This window comes from Eptatretus burgeri, chromosome 2 (assembly GCF_056783735.1).
Source record: "Eptatretus burgeri isolate ZD-2024b chromosome 2, Ebu_testis_v1, whole genome shotgun sequence".
NCBI classification, from domain to species: domain Eukaryota; kingdom Metazoa; phylum Chordata; class Myxini; order Myxiniformes; family Myxinidae; genus Eptatretus; species Eptatretus burgeri.
In genome coordinates, this window is record NC_140962.1 from 72,903,390 (window position 1) to 72,925,156 (window position 21,767).

The window sequence follows — 21,767 nt, forward strand, 5'->3', positions numbered from 1 at the left end:
ACGTGCCGCGATTCGAGTTACGTGGCCGTCAGCACGCCGGCGGGCGCGAATCCGCAACAATATATATATATATATATATATATATATATATATATATATATATATATGTATATATATATATATATATATATATATATATGTGTATATGTGTATATATATATATATATATATATACTGAACAAAAATATAAACGCACCAACCTAAATATCTAAGTCAAGATTGCCATTATGGGAAAATGGTCAAACCGATGATATGTTTGAGCAATGGTTCCTTTGTTTTGCTCAAGACAGATGTTCCCATTGAAATTGACCACTCTGAGTGTGTGGACTCACACGTTGAGTAATCCTCCCCATGAGCACCATGGGGCTTGACAGAGTGATGGTCAGTGAGCGTGACCAGGACACAAACACTCCCTATAGCTTGCCCTATAAAAGGCCTCCCCAAAATGTGGACTGGTGCCAAATGTCAACATGCCACAGATGTCACAAATCTTGAGGGAGCGCGCCATTGGCATGCTGAATGCTGGGACGTCAGTACGGGCCGTTGCAGCACACTTCAATGTCCACCACTCCACCATTAGCCGCCTGAGAACGCGCCTCAGAGAGACTGGAAGCACCGTGAACCTCCCACATGCCCGGCGACCACGTGTGACCATCGCCGGTCAGGATCGTCACATGAGGCTGCAACATCTCCGGGATCGACTCCGACCGGCCACGAGGACTGCCGATGAGACTGTCGGGCTGCATAACAGGCGCATTTCAGCCCAGACGGTGCGTAACCGCTTGAGGGAGGCCAAGCTTGAGGGAGGCCAACACCCGCTACTGACTGTGTGAACTCTGACAGTGACACCTCGGTTGTGTCGGCTGTTGTAGCGCAATAACTGTCGCCAGAATTCTCAAGGAACTCTTTGAAATTTAATGCTCAATTGTCATGGATTCTATAACCAAATTGTTGTGAAGATTTAGTATTAATGAGTTCGAGGTAAAATAGTAACAATCGCTTGGTGCATTTATACTTTTGTTCAGTGTATATATATATATATATATATATATATATATATATATATATATATATATATATATATATATATATATATATATATATATATATATATATATATATATATATATATATATATACTGGTATATTTTTAATTCAGTAAAAAAAAGGACTGGTATATATACCCACTCGTTACCATCCGTCTGGCCGCACGTTCGCCTTAGGCCCCCCTGTGGTCACCTTGCGGGCACCTTGAGGTCTCCTTGAAAATTATATTGCCGCTGCAGCGACGCCCTAAGGTCACCGTGCGACATCAAATCAAAGACTGTACGGCACCCCCACGTTTTCGGTCTCCACAATTTATAAACACGCCGTGCGGCTCCCCGAAAAATAAAAACATGTGACTGCTACATTGTGTGACCGTGGAAATACTGCGGCCGCCGTAGAATTGCTAGTGGCCGCAGATTTTGGAGACCCCACGGCCGCCTTGGCAAACGTGACCAAGGTCTGAGAGATGGGGTCAAAAAAACAATAAATATCATGATATTTCAAAAAGTTGTGGACGGATTATGACAAAACTAGCTGGATGAGTTGGTTAGGTAAAAAGAACAAGCCGATTAGATTTTGGTTGAGATCTGGTTCCAGATGCAGCCTATCAGTGGGATACGAAGCGCAACCTGTTCAGCCTGGCAGAGGTATGCGCTCCACAAAGTGCCATACTCGTAAGCATGGGAGATGGGGTTTTGTGTGTGTGTGCGTGCGCGTTAACTTTTTTGCCATTTGAGCTTTTGTCATGATATGTTCTGCAGAGCTTTATTATGTGAATATGGAGAAGACAAATTAATAATTTGCTCAAAGGTCAGCATCATATAAAATTGTCAATTTTCATCCAATTACCTGAAAGTTGCATTTATCATTTGAGCTTTTGTAAGCTATAACTTTTTACCGTCCTTTGAGCTTTTGTCATCAAATTTTCAACAGAGCTTTATTATGAGGATATGGAGAAGACAAATTAATAATTTGGTCAAAAGGTCAAAGGTACCTTTTAGCATCTGGAAGAAGAAGTCCGAATACAAAGCATGTGGGCTTTGCATTTTCAGATTCTTCCAAGATCATTTTTGCATCTCGCTTGTAGCAAGGTATTATGTACACATTTCGGACACGGGGGGACCAAAAAATGAAAGTCATATCAAAGAGATCAAGGTCATATGAAATTAACAAATTGATCAGTTCATTCAGGTCATAAATATATATGCACATCAACGTAACCATAGTAATACATGCTGTGATGAACCAAACTAACATCTTGGGATTAAAAGTGCAGATTTCTTTAAAACGTTACGTACTTCCTAATGACCTTTGATGTTCTGTCTACTGGACACGAACTGGCCTTTGGTATTGATTTTTATATCATAGGGCCATCTTGGTAAACTTATTATGTGGTTATAAAATCAAGCTTATAGCTCCCAGTAATTTTGTAGCAGCTTGGTAAATGCAATTTGTTACGTACTTCCTAACATTTTTTTTGACCCAATCATGGAAGTGAACCGAAAAACTGGTATGTAGTAATGATCCATGTTGAAACTTGCCATTTTAAATCATCACTTTATGCAGAAGTAAATTGCTATTTAAGATGTTCTATCAGATGCATTTCAAATTTCTGGAATAAGATTTTGAAAGCTTCACTATGACTGGGGGAAATTTTGTAAAATCTGAGATTTTACACATTTGAAGGTGCCAAGATATGCAGAAGGTCATAAGAAATGTACTGTTTCGAGGAATTGTTCTATTCCTATGTATAATGATATATATCAAACAAAAAATGCATTTTCAACCATTTTGAACAACATTATTATACAATCATACATGTAACCCATTTCAAAAAAATGAGCTATAAAAATGGAAAAAAATAGCCTGTGTTTGGATAAAAAACATGCTTTAGTATTAATATATATATATATATATGTAAGCAACTATATCCATAGGACCCATCGGAAAGTATACATTTTCTGAAAGCACAGACACTTGGGCATTGTATAGCATTAAGATTGTTTATCTTATCAAAACTGGGTTCAATTTCTAAGCTTTCTCCTCATTTAGGACCACAGTGTACACATTACCGTGCTACAAGCCATCTGCAATATGTATTCGTCCTTTGTATCTTTTCTTTTCTTTCCTTCTATTTGCCACATTTTTCTCTAACCACTTAACCACAACCACCACCATGACGATAACACTTCACAGACAGAAACAAAATTTATCGATGAGCAGCATTTTTGTTAAATAAAATACTGTATTCACTTTAGTGTCCATCCCTGCATCTGTCACGCTTGCTATCTCCTCTAGCTCACCTCTTTGCGCATTGTCACCAAACTTTGTGGGCGTGATTAGCCATCTTACAATATATATATTTTTTGTATACCTTGTCGAGGCTCATGTGAGAGCTAACACACAACCATATTGGATACCATATAGGAAGAGTTTGGTGAGCAGGGCAGGGTGCCACACCCTGTCAAAAGCACATGATATGTCCAGGGATACGGCTCGGATTTCATGTCTGGCATTAAGGACCTCCATCCATTGTTACGAGAGCAGAAGCAGCATATCCAGGGTAGAGTGACCTGGTCTGAAACCAAATTGATGATCGGAAATCAAGCCGTTGGATCTAAATCCTGCTTACAGAATCTAAATTTACTTCCAACTTCTTTTACTCTGTTCAGCCCAGTCGAAAGTGGACTTTTGTGAAAACGTTTGCCATGCTGGATGATGTCCCAGTATTCAGGGTGGGCAGTGCTTCACTTCCAACCGTCATCGGATTGTTCTTGTTCTTGGTGTTCTATCGCCTTCCCGTCCTATGAAATGCCATTCTATCCCATCACCCGTCCTTGATGGGTATATCTTCTGGTTTAGAATACAACAAAAGAGGCATGCTCATGAAGTTTCCTGTACCACCTTATCTCCCACACAATGTACGACTTGACGTAAAGGTCTCAATTGCAATGGAAAAAACCCACTACGTGTGCCAATAATGTAATCATTGCTTTGAACAGATAAATCGTTGGTAGAAGGCTGCTCACAAGGAGAATCTGCAAACCAAGTCGCTCCTGCTCGTATGTTAAATAAAGTAACGTACCAGTAATTAACGATTGCTGGTTTGTGTGCGCAGAATGGCGGGGCAGAGGAACGAAAGGTGTTACATCTGTGGCTGCTTGGTGGGTCAATCGGCCTATCATGCACATGTAAACCTCTGCCTGCAAGTCAAATCAATGGACACTTCTCCTGTCACCACACGGATAACTAGGAAAAGGATGGTATGTATTGGTAAAGCCAGTGATGTTACTGACAGTTATTAACCACCACCATGGGTTCATATTGTGCATCATTATCTCGTATAACTGCTTGCTTTGTGTTCTTCCTGTGAGGTCTTTTTACCACTCGATGCTATTCATTCCACTACACTGTACTATCAGTTACTGCCATTTATAGTCTACCAATGCAGTACATTATTGCATGAAGTTGGCCACACTATGTCAACACACCTTTAGCCATTGAGGTATGATCGAGCACACAAGTTATTGTTTTGGACAATTCCAGACTGCACTTGTGTACAAATAGGGCAGCAGGATAGCTCGGTTTATATTATTATTATTAGGTTCTTTATTCTCGTCATTGTATATAGATAGATATGGGTTGGCAATATAGTTCAGAGGTCACAAACTCTCCTTTCAGCTGCGTAATCGTGGTTCTATTCCTGGCCCAACTATAAACTGTCATCCTCGTGTTTTACAGTCATATGACGTTCCATCAACAAGTGTGCTGTCCCTCTGAGGAGACTCGGTTAATCGTCCCGTCTTCCTGTTGGCATACTGTGCAACAACAACTGGATTGGGTTGGGTTTGCTTCAATTTTTGTTTCAATGCCAAAAAAAATGGGCTCTGCATTGTGGGATTCAAAATTTGGTTGTCACATCTTATCTTCATTTCAGTTGTCGACATTAAGGATTGCAGAGCATTTTATCAGGTCGGCCATTGTATGCTGATACCCTGGTCAAATCATCGACTTGGTGTTAGATATAACATTGTCATTACCTGTCGTAGGCAGGAATACTAGGATGTGGCGACAGCACAGGAATGGACCAAAAATGCTTCTACTTGTGCATTTGGTATTTTGATATTGGCATGTTGTACCATCTTTCACTTTCTCAGCTCATTGCTCGTGTCTCCCCCTCAAACCCCCCTCTGCACAGCATGATGTCGACACAGAAAGACACTCTTCGAGGTTGCTCGGGCAATTGACGGAGATTGAAAAGAGACAGGAAATGAGCAAGAAAGGACATTGCAACAAACAGCACTTGGGTATTTGATACTGATAATGCTGCACTGCACCGTCGTATTTCATCATATTGCACCTTATCCTTGCTGTAATTCACGGACCGGTGTTTGTGTGCTTGTGGGTTTGTTTGTCATGCAATTCCTCTCGTTCTTGGCCAATTACATCCAGACTTGCTCCATTGGATCAGCATGACCCTAATTAATTTATAGGGGTGTTTTTATGTTTGCCGGTGGTCTTTGGGAGAGGGATGCAAATTCTCTATGTAAATGTGTATCGTGTAGTGCTACTCCAGGTGGGGGGAGGGTATTATGGGTCTCCACCATTTACAGTACATCCCTGTACCCATATTTTTCCAGTAGAGAGGTGTTTTGAATTGTAAGCAGTAGGTATATTTTTGCATCAGACACGTAACCCGGGTAATTCTTTTTTTTTTTTTTTTGCGGATGCAGAGCTGTCAGTGGCTTATATACCGCTGTATTTTTTTGTATATTTTTGGTATATGTATTCCGCTCAAATAAAGGTATGGGTCTGAAGAACGTGTTGTATGCTCGGAACAAGATCACCTGTTGGGTGGGTACTCTGCTCGTCTTAATAATTATTGGTATATGTATTCCGCTCAAATAAAGGTATGGGTCACAACAACGTGTTGTATGCTCGGAACAAGATCACCTGTTGGGTGGGTACTCTGCTCGTCTTAATAATTATTGGTATATGTATTCCGCTCAAATAAAGGTATGGGTCACAACAACGTGTTGTATGCTCGGAACAAGATCACCTGTTGGGTGGGTACTCTGCTCGTCTTAATAATTATTGGTATATGTATTCCGCTCAAATAAAGGTATGGGTCACAACAACGTGTTGTATGCTCGGAACAAGATCACCTGTTGGGCGGGTACTCTGCTCGTCTTAATAATTATCCCACTGCAGAGGATATTGGCTATTTGGTATTTGCAAAACAAAGAAAGCATGATGGTCCCCCCCCTCCCCTTCCTCCTGAACCCCTTCCTACAGTCAAAACAAACATTAGTCATTTCTACCATGTGCATGGACTTTGGCATCACATTATGCGCCCCATGTTTTTTTGTACTTTTTAATGGCGGTGTGTAAAATTGTTTGTCATCTTTCCTTGACTGTAATTTTGCTGTCATTATTTTATGCCATGAACACTTTATTTGTTTTGGTTAAGTTTCAAATCACCTTTTTCATACCAGAGTTGTGCTAATTAACTAACTTTGGGGCCATCCACAGACATTGGACAAAAAAATGGAAATGTCAGGGTACACGGGCTGTACAACGGATGTGCAAAGTATGGGGCGCCATATGTATGTTACCGGCTCGTGAAATATGCCAATCTCTTCTTGGCAGTGTGTGCATGTGTACGTGTGTGCATACAGTGTGTATATATATATATGTGTGGTCTGCGGCTCAAGTCTGGTATTTTCAACCAGCATGGCCGCAAGAGGAGACCTCAGTGACTTTGATTGGGGTATAATTGTTGTTGCATGTTTGGCAGGCGCTTCAGTGACAAAGACTGCGGAAATTGCTAACATGTCACGAGGAACTGTCACCAATGGGATGTTAGTCTGGGAAAAGAAGGAAAGGCGTCATCAAAAGGCAGCAGTGGGTAGAAGCTCATACTCAACGAGCGTGATGCACGGGCATTAGTCCAGACTGCAAGGTGAAACAGGAGAACAATAGTGGACAAACTATGTGTGGAGTTCAATGTGGATCATAAGCACTCAGAATTGTTAAAAACCATCAGAAGGGAACTTCACAGGGTGGGACACCATCATACCATAGCCGGGTTGCTATGCACAAGCCGCTCGTAACACTTGGCAATGCCTGTTTGTGGGTCCAGTGGTGCAAGGAGCATAGGCAATGGATTGCTGAGCAGTTGAGGAATGTGATATGGTCTGATGATTCATCCTTCACCATGTTCTCGATGAATGGATGTGTGCTCGTGTGGCAACAGTCCAGGGAGTGCCTGGTTCCAATGGCAAAATATTTTGGCAATTCCATAATGGTGTGGGGTGAGTTTTCCTGGCACGGCCTGGGTAAGTGATTCTCATCCTTGCTTGCAGGGGAATTCACGCATTGCGTTCCTCCAAGCCCATCCCTCGATGTACTGCAGTGAGAGCGGAGGGTGTTGGGTTCTTGACAGAGGAGTCTGACGCGAGGGCCCACTGGACCGGTTACTTTGAGCGGCTGTACCAGGCTCATCCACGAGCTGTTGAGTTGGATGTCAGGGTGTTACTATTCCTATTGCTGGCCCTCCAATCAACTGTTATCCACCTTCGTTTGTGGAAACACAGGCGACTGTGAACCGGTTGAAGTGGGGTAAAGCTCCAGGTATCTGTGGTATTCATGCTAAACTTCTCCAGGCTGGTGCAAATGCTGTACTAGTGTCATTGCATGCAGTTCTGTACCCTGCCTGGAACACAGGCATCATCCCAACTGACTGGAAGTGGGGCCTTGTTGTCTCTCTCTGGAAAGGGAAGGATGATCGCTATGAATGCAACAACTACCGAGGGGTGATGCTGCTCTCAGTGCAGGGCAAGGTCTTTGCTCAGATAATTATTGATAGGGTTCGCCACCATATGCTTGAGCACTAGCATCCAGAGCAGTCGTGCTTTACACCAAAGAGGACAACGATTGACCGTATCCTTGCTCTTCGGGTCCTCACCGAACGCAGACGAGAGTTTCGGCAGGTACTGCTTGCAGCTTATGTTGATATCTGCAAAGCGTTTGATTCAATGAATCGGGATGCCCTCTGGAGGATAATTATTGGTCTTCGTGGGGTGCCACCAAAACTGATCAATCTGATGTCTGAACTATACTCTAGTATTTAGAGTGCTGTGAGATGTGGTGATTCCATCTCCGACTTATTTCCCGTTGTTACTGGAGTTCGTCAGGGTTGTGTGCTGGCCCCCACACTTTTCAGCGCTTGTACGGACTGGATTCTGGGGAGGATGTCAGAGAGATCAAGCTGCGGTGCAGCAATTGGAAATGTCAAGATCTCTGACCTTGATTTCACAGATTATGCAGTCATTTTTGCGGAGACTCTGGATATCCTTTTGGGGACCTCGAGGTGCTGAATGAGGAGTCTGAGCCACTGGGATTACAGGTTTCCTGGGTCAAAACTAAGATCCAGGCTTACCTTGGCAGTGATATTCATGCCTCTCCTGGTCGTGAGCCTGAGGTCAATGGACGTTTGGGTCGGACCTAGGGAGTCTTGAATTCCTTGGATCATCGGGTGCAGGAGGACAAAAGTCCGAGTCTTCAGATCCTTTGTGCTTCCAGTATTGCTCTACGGATGTGAGACCGACTCTGATCAGGGATCTGAGACGGAGACCTAATTCCTTTGGTACCAGGTCTCTTCACAGAATCCTTGGCTATCGTGAGTTGGACTTTGTGTCCAATGAGTGGTTGCTGAGAGAGACTCAAATGAGATTTATTGCCTGCATCATCCGTGAGCATCAGCTGCAGTTGTGTGGACATGTGGCTCATTTTCCTGATGCTGATCCTGCTCACTAGATTCTCAGCTTGGGAGCCTCTTAAGTGGAGGAGGCCAATGGGCCGACCACATGCCTCGTGGTTGCAGCATGTTGATCAACATGTCAAGGAGATGGGGATGGGCCAGGCCTCTGTCAGGGGGATGGCCAGACGGAGGCCTGGTGAAAAGTGGATGCAGCGTCATGTTGCTCCGGGGCATGCTCCCATACCTGACCTGACGTGACCTGACCTGGGAACACTCATTCCATGAGAAAGCAGGGTCTATGAAGCGTGCTTCATTACCATCCTGAGCGATCATCTGCATCCCACGATGTCAAATTTCTTCCCTGCTGGGAGGTGTGTTTTTCAGGATGACAATGCTCCAGTCCACAGGGCAAGTGTTGTCACTGTGTGGTTTGAGTGGCATGATGATGAAGTTGTCCATCTTCCATGGCCATCCCAATTGCCGGACCTCAATCACAAAGAGGATTTGTGGGACAGTCTGGAGAGGCACCGAAGGTTTCCACCTCCATCAAACTGTCGTGAATTGGAGGACTTCCTTCAAGAAGAATGGTGCCACATTTCTGCTGAACACTTCCAGATCCTTGCCTACTCCATGCCACATTGTATTCATACCATCCTCTGCTCGTAGTGGCCCAACACCCTAAGTGATATTCTGTTGTCGTTTCCTTTTAATTTTTTTCTTCCCTGTCCACTTCATATATATGTATATATGTAGTGGCGTGCGCTTGTAATCCGGCTACTTGGAGGCTTGGGTTGGAGGATCGCTTGAGAATGGGAGCTCTGCGCTGGGCCGCGCTATGAGAGGGTGTAGGGCAGCCCAGAATCATGGCGAAACCCAATCTTTATCCCTGTGTAGTAAGAGGCGACCAGGGTTGCGTCAGGAAGGGCATCCGGCGTAAACCTATGCCAAATCAGTATGCGGATCATAACGGATGATCCGCTGTGGCGACCCCTAACGGGAGCAGCCGAAAGTCGAACAACATATGTACATACCGTGGTGCCCCCAGAATCCGAACGCCCCATTGTTTGAACAAATTGGAATCCGAACAATTTTTTCAAGAAAATTTTGCCCTAAAAACCGAACACATTTTCGAAAACCGAACACAACATGGCGTTCATGTTTGTTCACACGTCTCCCCCACCTGTTCGACCCACATCTTCGCGCTTTGTTCATTCAGTTCGTCGGTGGAAGTACTCGTGAAAGCATCTCTCATTTGTCGATCGCTACTTTACCTCGTGTTTTCACCTTGATTTGTGCATTTTTGTTTTTTCAATTATCACCCTTGTGCATTCACCATGGCAACCAAGAAGAGCAGTGAAGCAAAGAGGAATAAGAGGAAGTCCGTGAGAACGACAATTGAGTTGAAGAAAACTTATCGCTAAGCATGAGAGCGGTACGTGTGTGTCTGATCTTGCTGCCATGTTCGAGCTGCCGAAATCGACAGTGTGTAGGATTCTGAAAATAAAGAAGCAATAAAAGCGCGAAAACCCGTCGTGAAGCGAACTCATTCAATGAACCCTCTGATGAATCGGCTTTAACGAACTCAACGTTTTTTTTCGTGAGCATGGTGGTGACGTCATGCTGCGTCACCCAATCGCTTCACCTCTTGATTCTCTCCTGTGGAACTGTGCAGTGAGAACGGCACGTTTGTGTCTCCACAGAGTGTACTGGGATATAAAACACCATTTGGTGCTTCATGGTTAATTGCATACCTCCACCAGGCTGAACAGTTTACGTTTTCGATCCCAATGGCCACTGATAGGCCGGAGCTGCATCCAGACCTGATAGAAGAAGCGACAACGCTCCTGCTCATCCCTCAGGTTTGGAAGGAGATTCATGACCCAGTAAAGGTCATTTACTCATCTTATTTTACCTTAAACATGGGTAATTTCAGTTGAAAATGTCTTGAAAGTGGGTTTTCTTGGGGTCCAGGAACGCATTAATTCACTTTCCGTTATTTCTTATTGGGAAAATAGTTTTGGAACCCGAACAGCCTCTTGGAACAAATTAAATTCGGATTCTGGGGGCACCACTGTATATGTATATATCGTTGCGGAAATGGCCCTGATTGTGTTATTAAGTATAGGATTAGCCCAGATCCCCCATTAAATGCATGTTTAGCCAGGTTGTTCGGTAAATGGCGTTGCATGTGTGTCAGGAGGTGTAGGAGGGTGTTCATTGTTCGTACATTGGTGGTGGACAGAGAGGTTCTTCTTCTTCCTTCCTCACTCCGGACAATAGTCCTTGCCCAGCGCTCTGAGGGGGAGTGGCCCAGAGAAGGAAGTGAAACTGAAGGGAGGAGCCAGTCGGCTGGGAGGTGAGCGAGCGCCGGAAAGGCAGTGGTGGATCTGCCGAGGGAGTAACTGAACCTGATGGTCGAGTCTGCCATCTGCCGAGGGAGTAACTGAGCCTGAGTGTCGAGTGAGAATTTCTGCTGTATAGAAACTACTAGTGGGAGGCTGCAATCGGCGTCGAGAGGGACTGGCTGCTGTGGAGTCGGCAATCGACTTTTATGAGGAGGTCCTCGACACGTTTGTTGATCCGCCTGCGGAGCCCAACACCCTGATTTGGCCTTGTCTGGTGAGCAGGCCAGGCCTGGACTTGTATGCTGGACCTTGTGAAAAGCCAGCTGGAGCATACCACCGTGGATCTTTCGCTCTGGTGCAGTCGACCTCGCGGGTCTGAATGCGCCGAGGCTGCATGTGTGAGGGCTGCGACAAATGGACGCCGCCGCCATTTTGCCACGTGGCATGTTTGAGCTTGGGTGCTCGAATCCGTGGACATCGGCTTGTCACGAGCCGCATTCGGGCCTTTGACACTTTTTCTCTCGTCCAGGAAGCATCACCAAGTACTCTGTCTTGTCTGCATGTTGTCTAAGGTTTATCTCGTTAGGGTCCATTCGAAACGCGTAATCCGTAGCTCCCTAGTTAAGAACGGGTTATAGATTGATTATAACATTATCGTGAATGCTTTGCTTGTGTCGTGTTCTCCGGTGTGTCCCCAATAAATCTGGCTGATTCACATGAAGTTTCCACTTTGAATTAATTTGTGCCGCGCCGAGGAACGATCCTCTCGATTTGGATATAAAAACCAAATTGGTTACAAACTGGCAGAATTAGTTCGGTCTCTGACAAAACCAGTCTGTAACTGGGGTCTATTCCCCCAACTAGTAAGGTCCAGGTGTACGTTGGTATCGCGATTCGAGGCGCGTGACCCGAGGCCTGTGCCGAACCAGCCGGCGTTATAACCCCGGAGACGGCAGTGGTTAAGTGACGCCGAATATTCAACATTTGGCTGTCGAGAGAAGTTTACGAAAACCCAAAACTGGCTACGGATTGGAGCCGACTTGGGTGGCATTTGAATTCCCCGCCACCACTGAATCCTTTACAAAATATATATTTATATATATATGTATATATATATATATATATGTATATGTATATGTATATGTATATGTATATATATATATATATATATATATATATATATATACACACACACACACACACACACACACACACACACACACACACACACACACACACACACACACACACACACACACACACACACACACACACACACACACACACACACACACACACACACACACACACACACACACACACACACACACACCGTATGCACAAATGGTGGTTTTTGACATTCCTCTCCAACTTGCATTGTATATTCCATACAATGAACTTCTGTCCCCTCCCCAACCTTACATCTCCCTAATCTTTTTTCCTTTACTCTTCTCTTTTCTCCAAATGTTCATAACTTCCTTTTTCTCCGCTATCACCTCTGCTTGTTTTTCTCAACTTTCCTCTTTCCTCTCCCTCCCCCTTCCTTCCCCACGACTCAACCTCCATAATACATAGACCGTAGACTGCCTCTTATGTTAAACATCTACATAAAGGATTGTGTATTCATGTTTTATGGAAAAGGTTTTGGACGTGTTGAGGCGCAGCTCACTCTTGTGTCACAGTAAGGAACTTCTCATGTGAAATTCTGAGTTGAGATGGCTAATAAACAGGTTAATAATAAGTTAATAAACAGGTAACGTTTATCAAAGGGCAGTTTTTTTTTTTTTTTAAAGACAGCAAAATGCAAAACATTGCATTTTGCTGTCTTTAAAAAAAAAAAAAAACTGCCCTTTGATAAACGTTACCTGTTTATTGCTAAAGCCCCTGTCACACCTAGACAATTTAGCCAGCGTATGGCAACGTATCAAAATTTATCGGAAACGCTGGCGTACGCTGAACTATTGATGTTTTTTTTTCAGTTTTGGGCATATAATAGTGTATTCATAACGAGTTGGATGTATGCATAACGTGTTAGTAACGTGCACAGAACGTTTCGATAACTTATACCAATGAATGCTTAGCGTGTTGTCGGTGTTCACAACTTATGCCCAACGATAGTCTAACTTATGCATAGCGCGGCAGCGTATCGCCGACGATCACGTGGCGTAACCTATTAAAAGGCTGCCGCTCGACGATTCAAATAACCGCACTAGACATCGAAGTGTCAACATCACCGTCATGCCGAAGAAAACTTCGAAGAATGCTGCCAAGAAGTCTCCTGGCCGTGGCCGTGGACGTGGACGCAAGGAGGATCCATCATCACCCACACCCTCTCCATCATGCTCACCCTCTGACGGAGAGGTCACCCAGTTCCTTCTCCTCCGTTCACCTCTTCTTCTCCTGGCTCTATTGGCACGCAACTGGTACAGTGTCAAATCAATGAGGTCATGTTGATGTGGGAGGACAGCTAGTAGGTAATCTCGTCTCAGCCTTGCCGGATCCTCCATCTCTCGGATGACATGGACGTCTGGAACACTGATGGGTTCCTCGTGTGAACCCCATTTTAATATACCAATTCCCCTCAACGCTGCCAATGCGCCATTATATGGTAGCTGTAAGTTAGAAACACGTTCAGTAAGTTCTGTGGTCGTCCGGAAGACGTCAAATACGTCTACATACGTCAATATGCATTGGAGATACGTTGCACATAGGTTCAAAGCACGCTACTCATAGGTTAGAAATAAGTTTCAGGTACGCTAAACATTACTTCGACGTATTTCAACTTATGAGTAACTTACAAGTAACGTGTGTCAACGATCGCATAACGTGCCTACATCTTATGGCCAGAGTATGCGGAACGTGTGAGTCATATGCTGGCATACGTCGACAAATTTTGTGCATGCAAAAAATTTGTCGACGAGCTCGGCGTACTACGACGTATGCCAGCGTGCTCTTAGCGTATACAAATTCAGCTCAGCTCAGCGTGAATTCAGCTCATCTGCTGGAGTGCCAGAGGAAATTACTGGTCGTGTCTGCCATCTGGTTGAAGTCACACCACCCATGAACATGTTTTCTCGAATGTCCTGGAGGCTTGGATTTCGCACTTGGAAGGCCAGTTTGTGTGACTGTGCATTCATCCCAGACAATTAGGTGACACTGATGCAAGAACTTGAACAGCCTCTGATGCTTTTTTAAAATGTTGCACAATAGGTTTTTATGTCAGCTCGCTGACCTAATATTGTTACGAATCTTGAAGCCTTTTGCACACAGACATAAAACAGTCCCCGTAGCTCAGTTATCTCTAAGTATGTGTTTATAGTTAGGGCCCCACCCCATATGTCAAACGGGAATTACATGTGTGCGCTGCGAAGTTTCTTTATAGTTAGTTTTTTTTTTTTTTACAACAAACCCCCTTTACCTCTCCGCACCATCAACTCCATTGCCCACGTGTTTTTGGCTGAAGGTGTGGGCGGAGCCTCCATTCGCTTCAGATGGAGGCTCTGCTCCGAGGAAGGACATGGAGCATTTCCTCCAGCCAATGGGTGAAGAGCGAGCAGGGCCGAGGCGCCTCGACCAATGAGGGGAGGCCACTGATCGCCCGACAATCCCTCGTCCAATCAGGAGGCGAGTAGGAGGGGAAGAAATCCTTCGGAGCTCGCAAGAAGAGGAGAGTGGTTGTCAAGACCAGTGTACAGGAGTCATCATGGCGATTAGCTTGGTCTTGGTCGTGGTGGCTTTTCGTCTGCAGTCCTTCACGGTGGTTCATTGTGGTGGTGGAGGCCGAGCATCCAGGGTCGTGGGCCTGTGGATTTCGGAACGTGGGTTCGAGTCCCACCGTGGTGGTTGAAGTACGGTTTGACCGCACGAGGCGGAGAGGTACCCGATAAGGCCCTGGTCCCCAGCTCCCTATCCCTCCTGGACTGAGGGACCGACTAAAGGCCCAGTCACACCTTGACGTTTTAGCCAGCAATGGCAACGTATTAAAATGTATGTAAAACGCTGGCTTACGTTGAACTTTTGATGTTTTTTTTTAAAGATTCGGACGTATTCATAACGACTTGGTCTTATGCATAAATTATTCGTAACGGATACAGAACGTTTCGTTGTGTTATAGATAACTTATACCAACGAATGCTGAGCCTGTTGTCGGCCTTCACAACCTATGCCCAACGATAGTCTAACTTAGGCATAGCGCGCTGCACGCATCGCCGACGATGACGTGGCGTAGGTTATGAAAAGGCTGCCGCACAACGGTTCAAATCATAACCGCCGGAGAAATGGAAGTGTCAACATCGCAGTCGCACCTTGGCGATCTTGCCAGCATATGCCGACCTCTGAAAAATGCGTCTAAAACGCTGGCGCACGTCGAATACGGTATGGGTAAGTTTGGTATGCGTGAATAGAACGCTAAAGTATGCTATCATACGTCGTATTAAATGGAGTACGTCTTGTAATTTTAAACATGTTGAAAATTTTACGACGTACTTGCCGTATGACACACGCTCCGCATGCGATGGGAATAAGTTGTGCGCACGATGTGCGATCGTTGACACACATCCACACACGTTACTTGAAAGGTACTCACAAGTCCAAACACGTCAAGGTAATGGTTAGCGTCAGTGTTCCAGACTTCCGGTTTTTTATTTTTATTTTTTCTTTGGTATGACGGTGTTCAGTGTACAGTGCAGTTCTGATTTAAATCGTTGAGCGGAAGCCTATTAATTATATTATATTATAACCGCACTAGAAATCGAAGTGTCAAAATCACCATCATACCGAAGGAAGGAAGAATAAAAAAAAAATAAACCAATGTCACCCGCAGGGTGACCCGTATCTTGCCAAAAGGTGACCACGTGTGATTTATTTCAGGTCACACTGAGGTGAACAGAGCTGCTATCCACCAGGAGCGACTCCTTGAGGAATATCTGCCTACGAGAGATTCCGAGGAGAATCGTTCTACAGAGTAACCATGAAAAATATGCGTTTGCCTCATAACGTCACCAAATAACGTCATAATGTCTCAAGCTTGACATATCTAGAAAGCACTCATCGAGGTGTTCAATTTGAGGTACTACACGATATGGTTCCTAAAACTTGAAAATTTGACCTTGGGGTCAAATATGTTTGACCTCAGGCGCTAACCATGAAGGTCAAGGCCAATCGCCACCAAAAATTAATCAGCTGAGCGCCAGACCATGAACTATATTCCCATGAAGTTTGAAGACTATCCGATCAAAATTACTCAAAAAATAAGGGTTTCATCGACTCCCCTGATTTGCGACAAAGTGACCTTGACCTTTGACCTTGACCTTCAAAATTTTGTGCACTGAAAGGGACCTCTATAGGCCTCTGATATGCGAAGTTACAAAAATTTCCAATGATAACTGTGCTCTGCAGAATTTTTTATACATGATTACAGACAAACAAACAAACAAAAAAAAAACATACAAGCTGACTAACATATCTTGCAAAAACTTCGTTTTGGCAAGATAAAAACATACAAGCTGACGAACATATCTTGCAAAAACTTCGTTTTGGCAAGATAATAAAAAAATAAAACCAGGGAGTCTGGAACACTGACGCCACCATTACCTTGATGTGTTTCGACTTATGAGCACCTTACAAGTAACGTGAGTATGTGTGTCACCGATCGCGTAACGTGAGTACAACACGTTACTCATAGGCTAGAAATAAGTTTAGAATAAGATAGAAATAAGTTTCGGGTACACTAAACATTACCTCGACGTGTTTCGACTTATGAGTAACTTACAAGTAACGTGTGTCAACGATCGCGTGACGTGCCTACAACTTATGGCCAGCGTTATGCGGACGTGTGAGTCATACGCTGACATAAGTCTTAAAATTTCAAGCATGGAAAATTTGAGGACAACCGAAAAGTACAACGTTTAAAGCCAGCGTACAACGACGTATGGCAGTGTTTTTCAGCGTGCTCTCAATGTTATCAAAACTTACCCATAACGTATTCGATGTGTACCAGCGTTTTAGACAAATTTTCAAAAAATCGGCATAAGCTGGCTAAAACGTCAAGGTGTGACTGGGCCTTAAAGACCACACGGGGTCCATTTCTTTTGGGTGTGTATGTGTGTCCGTGGGCCCCATCTGTAAGTAGAAATTGTCAAGTGCTTTTGTTCATTGTACATTGATTTTATTCGGATAACTCTGCTCTTTGTGCTCCCCTGCCCCCCTGATAAATAACCCCCCAATTGTTCCATGTACCAGCTCGTTGTCTGTCACTTTCTTTCATTGACCCAGCACTGTGCGTAATGAGAATTTGAGAAGCCGTGTGCCGTAAGTTGTCATTGGGACCGGCGCGGCTCTGTTAACTCCCGCTCGGTATGCCGGACCCGAGTCGGTACATGCGACTCGGTTCGGACAGAGTCAGCCGAGGGTGTGGTTTCCCCGGTAGCTCGACGGTGTGAGTACTTAGGTAAATTGGAATTAGACAAGTGGACCCTACCTCACGCCGTCGAAATATTGGCGGCCACGGTCCTTTAAATGACCCGTGACCTTTCGGAGTTGTCCGGGAGTCACGACCTAAATTCCGGGTGTTCGGTGGGAGACGGCTCGACTGCTCCCCCTGGTGGTCGTTTATCGCCGCTGAACCCCGGCCCACAACAATATGACCGTTCGATGTCCTCAGATCCATCTGTCTGTCTCTGTCCGTCTGTCAACAATTTTTATTTTTCTATCTCCTCCTAGACGTCTCGGCCGATTGAGTTCTAACTTGACATGATGATAATACTGGTTGTTCTCTATAGATCGTCTGAGCCCATTTTCGCCTCGGGGTCAAGGTTACAGGGTCATCAACTGCAAAATGACCGATTGGTCGAATGGCCTGTAAGGAGGCATCGGACGGCTATAATGCATAATGGGTTTCATGAGGATTATTAAGAAGATTTAATTCGACCAACTAGATTCTCGTTACCTCTGTCATCTGGCCCTGTTTATTGGGCAACACGAGGTCCGCTGACTTCAACACGGCTTCGTGTGGTTATTTTAAGTTCAATCTAAATTCTGTTTTCACTTTTCATAGTCGCTAAGGTTGATTAACACTCGGTTGCATCAAGTTTTGTGAGAATTGAATGCTTATATCCTCGGTCTGTGTGGAATCCATTGCAGCGATGGGTAGCTTCCATGGGCTTCCATCCGTTTCCATGCCACATAACGAGGCCGTCTTAAGTTCGAGTTAACCTCTGCCATCGAAGATGGATGGAGGTTACTGTTTTCACCCCTGTCTGTTTGTTTGTGAACAGTATTACGGAAAAACTCCTGGACGGATTTCGACGAAACTTGATGGGGGGGATTAGGTATGGTCCAAGGATCATGCCATTAGATTTTGGACTTGGTCCCCAAAAAAAAAACTTAGAAAATTTTGCAACTTTTTTTCAAAAAAATTTCGATTTTATTTGAAGAATATTTGAATTTTTTTTGCATTTCTACATGTTTTAAGTGATTTCCAACCCCCCCCCCAAAAAAAAATTTTTGGAGGAAAAAAAAATTTTGCAACTTTTTTTTTTTTCAAAAAATTTCAATATATATATTTTTTGGCATTTCTACATGCGCGTCGATCTAGTTTAGTTTATTCAATCGTGGTTCAGTAGAGTCTGATCCCTTTTGGCCTACAATGAATAGGATATCAGGTTCACTTAAGTAACCCAGCAGTATTGGCGGCGGAGCTTTTGCACTCTACCGAGTGCTCCCCCTCTCGTTGATTTCTGTTTTCACTTTTGGGACATTCTGGTGTAGCTGCACGTTTAATGAAGATAATTTTCGTGCAAATCCTCTCAGAAACACACTTTTCATGTGGAAAATATATTGAATTCAAATAACCATGAGACTCGAAGGGACACCATGCTTTTCTTTCACTGCTTCACCTTGTAACCTGTCCTCCTGAGGGACTGCTTATTCATAGCGTCTGAGATTAATGTATATTTTGGATGGTTTGGGGATGTGCTCTACAAGTATCCGAAAGAATTCCGGTGAAAAACAGACGTTGTAAGATTTTGTGAGGGCATTTCATCCGACGATGAGCTGGCTGGTCACGTGACGCCGCACAGACATGCAGACAGCGAGTGATTGAGCTTCTCTGTGGCCCGAGGGTCCTTTTTAGTTGGGATTCAGCTCTGTCCTAGATACAGCCATTAAATACACACTTAGAGTATTTATTTCATGGCCATAAACGTGGGTTTGAAAATTGTATAATGTTGGGAATGATTCATAGAATATGGAGATTCTTGCTTTGAGCGGCCTCACGCGTTTTAGTCCAGTGGAATCCTGACTGACCGTGTTTTGCAGTATATACAATGTTTTATTGCAATTTCTGTAACTCGTATGTATATTGATCTCAAAACAAGAGGGTGCCACTTTGGCACCTTTGGGGATTTTTTTTTTTATTGCCATTTGAAAAAGGGAGCGTTTTCGAGCGATTATCGACATTTTGTCGACTCGTCTAAAATATATTTTTATGAATTAGTAGTACCTATGTCCAAATTAGCTAGACTATTTACAGCCTGTTACCATATATTACATAGAAATTTATGATAAAATCATCCAGGGGCAGAATAATGCACTTTATTTCACATTTTGTTGTGAATAGCAAATTATATCGGTTTAACCGAGAGAAAAAAAGGGTCCCGCAAAATGTCCGAGCATTGCGAATGGTGGTGGAAGAGTTGTTGCGAGAGACATTGTCAAACGATGAGGGTCAAGATGATCCAATGGAGCGACTGAACACACAAGCAGCACTCAGCACAACAACAAAACTTTGGGTCAACAATCTTATCAAGCCGGTGCTCATCATGATGATTTTCTTACGGGCAGAACGTGAAGGGGACTGGCCTTTTCACACGTGGGCAGTTCAACAGATGATCCTCTACTTCTTTGCTTCTGGACATACAAACTATGCCAGGTATGGGCTCTACGACCTGCGGTCAATGGAGCGACTTCCTGATGACATCTTGGAGGACTTCTTTCGGGGACAACATGTCATGCGTCACTCCCGTGGGCTGTGGAATGGAATGTGGTCAGACATGTTCATCGAAACCACCTTTATGCGGTATGGTAAAGGCCCGGGTGGACTGATTGGGATCACACTGAAACCAGCCACTGTGACGAGATGGGCACTGAGCCTGCACATCTGCAGCACACTGCTGAAAGGCTTGTCGCTGATGACAGAACAGGGAGGTCAGGATGCTGTGACGAGCCACAAAGAAGAGGATCCAGGCAGAATAGCCAAAGATGCCAAGGACAGATGTAAAATCAAACCAAGTTGAGCGTTTCGATTGATCCACTGAAACCTGAAAGCCATCCTGATTGTCTTGTCAATATCGTGACAGGACAGATCGCCTCCGATAAAGTGAATGTAGCAGAATCACTTGTCATTGGCAACAAACAGATGCAAGAATTTGAATCTACTTGGCCAGAAGGGTTCTACAGTGTTACTCTGAACAAAGTTGTTACAAGGGCTGTGAGCAAGAAGCATATAAAAGTGGATGGTTTGCCTGTCTATGACACTGAGCTCATATACACAAGGGTGATGTGCCTCCAACAGTCTAGGGAAATAGACGTGAAGGATGTACTGTCGTACGAACTGTCACCAGTCCCTTCCTCCATGTTTGAAGATAATGGTGACATGAGGATCATGACAACAAAATCCACACTCAAGAAAAAACTACAAGTTGAACAATCCAGTAGACTAGTATGTAGTCCACAGTTAACAATCATTGATGGTTGTGCATTACTATTGGTTGTACTAGTACAAAACAGTTGCCAGCCAGCGGAACAGTACAAGACTTTGCCAACAACTTCTCCAAGAACATTATCAACCGACTGCTGATGACTGAACTCCATTTGATTTTTGACCGGTACTATGACGAAAATGTCGAAACCGTGGCAAGGCTAAGCCGTGCTTGCAAGGATGCAAGTAGGTGACACCAGCTTTCACCAGAAACACCACTGCCACCACAAAGTGACGCTAACAGTAACAGCAAACAAGGTCCAGCTCTTTGACATCTTGTGTGAAGACTTGTCGAAGAAGGTCACAGAACCACCAAGGAACACACCGAAACTCGACATCACTGCCAAAGACCCATCCCCATAGAAGTAAGCAGCGGTACTAAGAGGCCGAGACAGGAGCTCAGAACAACACATGAGGAAGCTGATGTGATAGCTCAGCGGATGATACAGTTGGTGTCAACTCGGATGAAAAGCATATCAGTTGTGTATGATGACACTGACATCTTTGTGTTGCTCGTCCATTTCGATCATCAACATAAACTCACATGTGAAGTAATGATGGTGAGTCACATTGCTGGTCGACAAATTTTGGACATCAAGGTGACATCACAGCAACAGGGTGGAAATTCAGAGCAACTCCTTGCAATACATGTGATGACCGGCTGTGACACTTTCATATATGTGGGGCATAGGTAAGGCAACAGCGCTGAAACAGATGCGACTCGGTCATCTGTTACCAAGTGTTGGAGATCCTGAAGCAGAGATGAATGAAGTTGTTTCCGAGGCCACAAGGTTCATTGGTGCTTGTTATGGATCCAAACAGATAAGCAATATGTCAGCTATTCGTTATGATGTAT

At 44.2% G+C, this 21,767-nt stretch overlaps 1 protein-coding gene across 2 annotated transcripts in view; it reads left to right on the forward strand.

Moving 5' to 3' along the window:
- The window catches only part of UIMC1 (ubiquitin interaction motif containing 1), a 74,572-nt gene that overhangs the window by 46,037 nt on the left and 6,768 nt on the right, over positions 1-21,767 (forward strand). For both annotated transcript variants that reach the window (XM_085869812.1, XM_085869813.1), the window contains 2 exons: positions 4,166-4,310; positions 5,246-5,354. In XM_085869812.1, coding sequence (XP_085725938.1) covers positions 4,166-4,310; positions 5,246-5,354 — 254 coding nt within the window. The remainder of the gene's footprint in view (positions 1-4,165; positions 4,311-5,245; positions 5,355-21,767) is intronic.